Genomic DNA, 7,448 nt, shown 5'->3' with positions numbered 1-7,448 from the left:
CCCCTAACCATCAGGATGTAATTATAGATGAGTGACCATCATCCTTCAGCACTCCTTCAAGAATAAAGGTGTAAACTCTCTGAGGGGGGAGTTGAGGCGGGCTAGATTAGGAATCGATAGATGGATCTGGAACCTGGCAGAAAAACTGCCACCATTAAACACATGGCCATTGGTACCCTACAAGAGGGCTACTGGAATAATTTGCAAGAACTCCCATTTGGAACAAGATTTCCTCCAGAATCAAGGAGAATCCATGGATATTCTTCAGAGGCCTTATCATTGGGTCCTCACCAGTGATTGATGGGTGGGTAATCAATCAAACAGGAAACAACTGGGACTCCGACCCTCTCATTAGCAAAGGGGTGGAATAATTAATGGTTTAAAAGGCAAGTGCCAAAGCCAAATATCCCTCTACTCTTGCCTTTTTCCCTTGCCTGGGACAGCATTCATGTAAACCCAGGTATATCATAATCTGTAATGGGGACTTGTAGTCTGTAAATCAGCCCTCCTTACCTCCTTTCAATGTATTTCCTCTCTACCTGGAACTCTTAATCTGTTATTTTCTCCCATTTATCTTCCCTCCTTTCCTTAATAAATTATAGGCCTAACTAAGCTGGCTTGCACATAAAATTCATTTTTTGTAGCTAAGCCAAGAACCTAAGAAAATTTGAACACATCAATGTGTTCCATTTTTTCTCAAATAATGAAACAATATGACTATTAAGTAAAGTCCATACTTTACCCAGATTGCTTTCATTTATACTAAAATTACTATTGTTAGGCCTCAAAGCAAGATGGCTCAGGCTCCTCTGCAGGACTAGAATCAGTCATTTCTCCAAAGATCCCAATTGCTATTATGGGAAATGGTATTAGAAGCCAAGATATGGGGACGAGGTATTAGTGTTGTTACTGGTACATCATTCCTTCTAGGACCTCTCAGCAAACAGGGATATAAGGGAAATAAGCACTTGACTTCTGTGCCTCCTGGTTGCATGCTTAATTTACCCACTCTAGTGATTCCAACTTTTCCCAGTTGTGCCTGCACACCCATGTATGTGGTAAACACCCATTCAATCTGCAGCTCTACCATTTCCTCAGGACATGTTTCTCCATGTGTAAGACCAGTTGAGTAGTGTGCACATTTTAATGCTCTTGATCTATATGATATCAGTCAAGATTCATGGTCATGGCATCTGTTCTGAGAATAAATAAAATATTCTATTCTATTTTCAAAATATTGTTTCCTCTGATTAGCCAGGAATATATTCTCCAACAGAGTAATATGCAAGAGGCTGAACAGGGATGGAGTGGTCCAGAGACCAGAGAGGGACCAAGCTGTTGGTAACTGGTATGGGCGTTAAGTGCAGAGTTTACAGTGATGGCCGGTCAGATCCTCAACTCCACCTGCTGAATATTTAGGTTGGAATATGATCCGGAAAGGAGCCCTGGACATCAGAAAGATGCCCAAGTGTTGTATGTTGAGCTTCATTGAAAGTGGCAGTGTGAATGGGGAATGATTAGGAGCTATAAGCATAACAGGAACTGGGGTATCTTAGAAAATGATAAAAATTTGTGAGATGAAAAAGGTTAAAACCGTTTGCTCCAAAGAAAGGCAATATTGAACAATACGTTATTTTATAAATCTGCTTTATTTAGCAATCACAATACAGCAAAGAGCAGAGGAAACATAACAGGGTTATAGAGATTTAATATCATTGGATTCCTCACTTCATGACAATGGCAAGGGACGCTCCCAACCATTGTAAGATGGGCACCCCTTGGCCCCTGGAATCAAATGGAATTTGTCATCTTCTGAATTAAATAAGGCACAGGTGATACAATTAAAAGGAAATGAGATCATTTTTGGTAATATGAGGATTCAGATACCAGATGTTGAATGCAAGAGATTGGCATTTTTTAAAAAGATGACCTTTGGGATGTAATCAGGTGTGATTAAAGTACAGTGTGAAATCAGAGGTTGACATCCTGATGTTGAGCAAAGGAAGCTCAGGTGGAGCAAGTGCAGACAGAAAGGAGAAGTAAGAGCCAAAGCAACATCAGCTCTAATTCAGAGAGAAAAATAGCACCAGAGCCCAGGAAAAGCAACCTGACATCTGCACAACCTCTAAAGGGAACTGGGCAACTCAAGAGCAGGCCTTGGCATAGGGGATCCCAGAGCTGGTGGCAGATCTTCAGTGCTTATAGCTCTTCCTGCTGGAGGACGAGGTGGTGGTATATTTGATGGTGGAACTGCTGCCCCCAGCAGAGCTGAGGCCACTGCCGATGCCTCTGCCACTGCCGGAACTGAAGCCGCCTCCAAGGCTGTGACCACTGCTGTAGGAGTAGCCGCTGCCTCCTCCCAGGCCCAGGCCACTGCTGACCCCACTGGAGCCGCCATAGCCACCGGAGACGGTGGACTGCACCACGGCTGTGATGAGGAGGGGACAAAGAAAAACACTCGGTGAGACTCAATCTGCAGCCTGGGACAGTCAGAGGAGTGCAAAGGCAGGGAGGAAGGCAAGCAAAAATACTTACAGATGTTAACCTGTCCAACGCCTTCCCCTTGCAGCCTGTGAGAGGAAACAGGGAAGATGAGAGCTCAGAGCACCATTACTTGGAAAATACACCTTTGGTCAATTCTAAGATTAGCACTCGTGGCCATGACCATAGGTCCGTAAAATTGAACAAAAACTGGTGGGCACTAACAGATACACCCTGAGGTTTGAGGAAGCACTCAAATGAATCACCTGCACTCCTCGCCTTCCAGCAGCTTCCTGTAGGTGGCGATCTCCACATCCAGGGACAGCTTGACATTCAGGAGCTCCTGGTAGTCCTTCAGTAACTGGGCCATGTCCTGCTTTGCCTTCTGCAGGGCATCCTCCAGACTTTCCAGTTTATTCCTGGCGTCTTTGAGTGCCATCTCCCCACGCTGCTCAGCATCGGCAATGGAAGCCTGCAGATTGGCATTCTAGAGGAGAAAAGCAGGGGGAGTGAACTTGTTCCCTGGTTTTCCTGTGGAGACTCCTTGGTTCTCTTCATCACAGTACGGAAGAATCTTACAGCCCAGAGTGGGTGGATAAAGAGCTCAGATACTTCTTTTCCCATCGCTTCATGTTCTGCAAACTTGTAAAAACTGGCATCTCCTAGAGAAAAATCTATGCCACTCTACATGAGGATGTGGGTGCTAACAGATGGGAGCCACTAGCGGACATAAGACCAGGAGACACTGGATGAAATGGAGCTAGACCTCCATTTTGAGTTTTTTCCTCCAAAGTCATACAGTGATCAGAGTTGTCAGTGTCTTCCTTTCTTTCCAACTTGTTCTTTAGTAGTTTCCAAGCAGATTATTCCTCTGATCAAGTCAACTTAAATACCTCTAGCTCAAGTTCTCATGCTTTGAACAATACAGATGGTTCTGTCCATGTGATTGCAACATTATCTGGGGATTGGACCTGTATCTCTACACTGGAAGGGGCTCTAAGAGCAGCCAACACAATTCCTCCACTCTCCTCCAATTCACTGCCCAGAATTTGCTCACAATGGTTGAGGACAGCCTCATCGTAGAGGAAGGTAATGGCGTTTTCATGCACATTGCCCACCCACACACACACCGTACCTGCTTCTTCACATGATCAATCTCTGATCGCAGTCTCTGGATCACGCGGTTCATCTCAGCAATCTCCTGCTTGGTGTTGCGCAGGTCATCCCCGTGTCTGCCCGCTGTGACCTGCAGCTCCTCGTACTGTGGTCCAGAGGGAGTGAGAAAATGCATATGAATTCTACCAAGTTAAGGATGTCCTCACTCTCAATCATGCGTTTAATAAGTTTGAACACAATGGCTTCTTCTCAAGGAACATTAGGGAAATCTGGTGTTACAAGACATTTAGATATTGAACATCAGAATCACAAACCATCCTTATTGTGGCCCCACTGACTGCTTAGTTCTTCTTGATGCTGGTGTGGATTACTAAGTTCTGAGGCCAGTTTTCATTGTGAAGCTAAAAGCAAAGATCACTAGCTCTGTACCTAGGGTAGCTCTCCCCCTGTGTTTGGAGTCTTTGAGTAAACAGACTTGTGCATAAAATCTGTGTGTCCACTAATTGTGAGAGGATGCACACCCTGTGTAAAGACCCTAGAACAGATTCTGAAGGAAGTCTGCAGCCTTGCTGGGCTTTGTAACTGGACCTTTGAGGTAGGGCCACATGGATTCCTCACAGCTGCCAACTCCCCACTCACCTTGGTCTGGTACCAGGACTCGGCCTCGGCCCGGCTGCGGTTGGCAATGTCCTCGTACTGGGCCTTGACCTCGGCGATGATGCTGTCCAGGTCCAGGGAGCGGTTGTTGTCCATGGACAGCACCACGGATGTGTCTGAGATGTGAGTCTGCATCTGGGACAGCTCCTAAAGAACATAACATTATAAGATCATGTTTTCCAGGTACAATTATAGGGGATCGCAAGCCCAACTTTCTTCCACCCTTCCTGGTCCCCCATTAGACTAAGTAAAAGGGAGCTGGAGATGCTTACCTCATTATACAGGACCCTCAGGAAATTGATCTCCTCTGAAAGACCATCCACCTTGGCTTGCAGGTCAACCTTATTCAGGTAGGCAGCATCGACATCCTGAGGAAAAGACCAGCAACGTGGAGTCAGCTGTGCCCGCCCCTCGCCTTCGCCTCCTGTCTACTCTCTCCCAGATCTGGGCAGGGACACGCCCTCCCCTCCATCAGCAAGGAAACCTCAATCCCTGATCCTATCGCTCACCTTCTTCAGAGTCACAAATTCATTCTCTGCTTCAGTGCGCTTGTTGATTTCATCTTCATACCTAGAACAAGAGACGAATAAGACATACTTGAGGCAATTGGAAAGACAATATGGTAAATGGAACCTTGGAGTCAATTTTTCTGTGACATAGATTATATTTCCACATTCATCTTTCCTGTCACAAAGAGCCAAAAAGATTTTACGTGATCCTTAAATATCATTCTTCCCCATCCAGTCATATCTTCATTTGCCCTTGGAGATATTGTTTATGATAATGATTTATAATTTTCTTTTCCATTGGACAGGTAAGAAATTGGTATCACAAGTGGATACCTCATGATACCTTTCATTACTTTTCACCTTCAAACACTGAGCCCTACTTCTCTGCTTTAACTCACCTTTTCTTCATGTCCCCCAAGGTGTCCTGTACATTTCTGAGCTCTGAGTCCAGGCGACCTTTCTCCACATGGAAAGTTTCCAGCTGCCGTTTGAGGTTGTTGATGTACTGCTCAAACAGAGAGTCCAGGTTCTGTGTCACAGTCTTGGGTCCCTGCTCTTGGAGCAGGGCCCATTTGGTCTCCAGGACTTTGTTCTGTTGCTCCAGGAAGCGCACCTGGAGAGCAGAGAAGGTGGCACATGTCAGACAAAGGAAGAAGGAAGTGTCTGTATTGTTAGGTCCCCAAGTGGGCCTGGAGGTCTCCACGGTGCTAATCGGTCCAGAGCATGTGCGGAGCTCAGGCTGAGAGATCTGCTCCCCTGAAAGAAACTGCCTATGGATCTTTGAGCTTTTCTCATCCTGCAGTTTATGAAGTTGATCAGAGATTTATAACACTTTGTCTCATTTTCTTAGAAAGCAGAATCATAAATATAATTTAAAATAACATTACCCTGAAAATTGTCGAAATCCTTTCTTTTATATGAAACATCTTATAAGGGATTTGGAATGTTATATAATGAATAGATTCTAACTTACCTTCCCTCTTAGCTCATGAGTCTCATGTAAAACAGCCTTGATAGGCATCCACTCCCTATTTCTAGCATAAATTCACTTCTCTGTGGATTATCCAGAGAATGATCTTGCTCTCTCTTTATCTCATTGGGATATGATGCCCTTTTAGCCTAGTTTCTCCTTCTACCCAGAGCAAGTTTTGACTGGCCTCATCTTGTAGTGCTCACTCTTCAGAGGTTAAAGTCATCCCACTCCATTCCTCATTCACTTGTCTCGGCTCCAGGCTTATCAACAGTTGACACATCAGCACAAATGAGGGTCATTTAAGAGACTCACTAGGCCTCCTTGATCTCCATCCCCGCATTCCTGTGGTCAGCGGGGAGCACTTAGGGCATCCCAGGGGAAGCCCCACCTGAGTTCCCTCCTTTCTCTCTGCTAAGCCCTCCCACCCCCTAAGGCAGTGCACTGGTTACTAGTAGGGTCTCTGAGGTGCCCGCAGAGGGCGAGTCCTCAAGTCTCACCTTGTCGATGAAGGAGGCAAACTTGTTGTTGAGGGTCTTGATCTGCTCCCGCTCCTCAGTCCTCACCCGCTGGATGGTGGGGTCGATTTCCAGGTTCAGAGGAGTGAGGAGATTCTGGTTGACCGTGACCTCTTGGATGCCACCAGGGGGGCAGACGGGGAAGCCAGAGCCCCCGTAGCCACCACCAAATCCAGCTCCACCACCAAACCCAAATCCACTACTGGCTCCAGCGCTGAAACCAAATCCGCTCCCGGCTGCTCCTCCAATGCCAAAGCCTCCCCCAACTCTGCCACCATAGCCGCTTCTCATGGCATAGCTGCCCCCTCCCATGGAGATCCTCCCGGAGCCCCCCATGCCGATGAGGCTGCGGCTCCCAAAGCCAGCTCCTCTGCAAGCTGCACCCAGGCCCCCACTGCCCCTGGAGCGGGACACAGACATGCTGCTGAAGCCCGAGCGGCGGGCCCCAGGGACTCTGGCCGAGCCGGCACTGAAGCCACGGCAGCTGCTGCTCTGGGTTCTCATGGTGGATTTGCAAGACATGGTTCCCTGAAGAGGTGAAGGCTGAAGAAAGCCTGGGCAGCTGGAGTGTAGAGCTGAGAGGAGGGGAAGTAGGAGATGGGCCTCCTGGTAGCTGGTTATATACGGAGAAAATGGGCTGGGCTCAGTGCTGGAAGGTGAGCTTGCAGATTGGGAAGGGCTGGGCTTTACAAATAGTGAGATCACCCCCAGGTTTTAGAGATGTTATGAAATATGAAGATTGCATATTTGGGCTTCCTTACTCAGGGAAAAAATCTCTTGCCTTCTAGGTTTGACCAGATGTCAATACAATAAGCCTATTATTCATTCACTGAAGTCAATTTTTAGTCATAGTTGCAAACGGAGCTTCACCAAGTTATTCTCACCTATCATTATATACTGAGTAAAATGAAATAAAAAATATATATACACACTGAATGCTCTCTCCTCCCTAACTTGTTCTATCCCACCGGTTGATAATTTGGCACTCAATTGTAATCTATTTATAGTCTATAAGATTGGTATTACTGATTTTTCTGATGGTTTCAAATGTTAAATTTGACCTTTTGTAATGTAAAATTTCAAACTGATGTTAAGTTAGAAAAACAACTTCATAGACTTCTACATCCTCATTGTGATTCTTTACCAATTACTCATAGCCAACTTCTTTCCTCTATTGTTCTTCCTACTCCCCTCGCC

General features: G+C 46.1%; 1 protein-coding gene across 1 annotated transcript; it reads right to left on the bottom strand.

Moving 5' to 3' along the window:
* Nucleotides 1-1,801: 1,801 nt before the first annotated feature.
* On the bottom strand, nucleotides 1,802-6,883 carry LOC101421390 (keratin, type II cytoskeletal 6A). Its single transcript, XM_058308184.2, has 9 exons — nucleotides 6,234-6,883; nucleotides 5,162-5,376; nucleotides 4,764-4,824; nucleotides 4,527-4,622; nucleotides 4,237-4,401; nucleotides 3,617-3,742; nucleotides 2,748-2,968; nucleotides 2,536-2,570; nucleotides 1,802-2,428 (listed from the first exon to the last, which is right to left on the bottom strand). The coding sequence occupies exons 1-9, from the start codon at nucleotides 6,771-6,773 to the stop codon at nucleotides 2,193-2,195; spliced, it is 1,695 nt and encodes a 564-aa protein (XP_058164167.1). The 5' UTR covers nucleotides 6,774-6,883; the 3' UTR covers nucleotides 1,802-2,192.
* Between the last annotated feature and the right edge of the window lie 565 nt (nucleotides 6,884-7,448).

Source organism: Dasypus novemcinctus, chromosome 12 (genome assembly GCF_030445035.2).
Source record: "Dasypus novemcinctus isolate mDasNov1 chromosome 12, mDasNov1.1.hap2, whole genome shotgun sequence".
Lineage (NCBI taxonomy): Eukaryota > Metazoa > Chordata > Mammalia > Cingulata > Dasypodidae > Dasypus > Dasypus novemcinctus.
This window is presented reverse-complemented; position numbering and strand designations above follow the sequence as displayed.

Coding starts and splice junctions, on each gene's coding strand:
- LOC101421390 (XM_058308184.2), bottom strand. CDS start 6,773: ATGTCTTGCAAATCCACCATGAGAACCCAGAGCAGCAGCTGCCGTGGC. Junction 4,623..4,763: donor AATTTGTGACTCTGAAGAAG/GTGAGCGATAGG, acceptor TCTTTTCCTCAG/GATGTCGATGCTGCCTACCT. Junction 2,969..3,616: donor TTGATCATGTGAAGAAGCAG/GTACGGTGTGTG, acceptor TTTCTCCTCTAG/AATGCCAATCTGCAGGCTTC.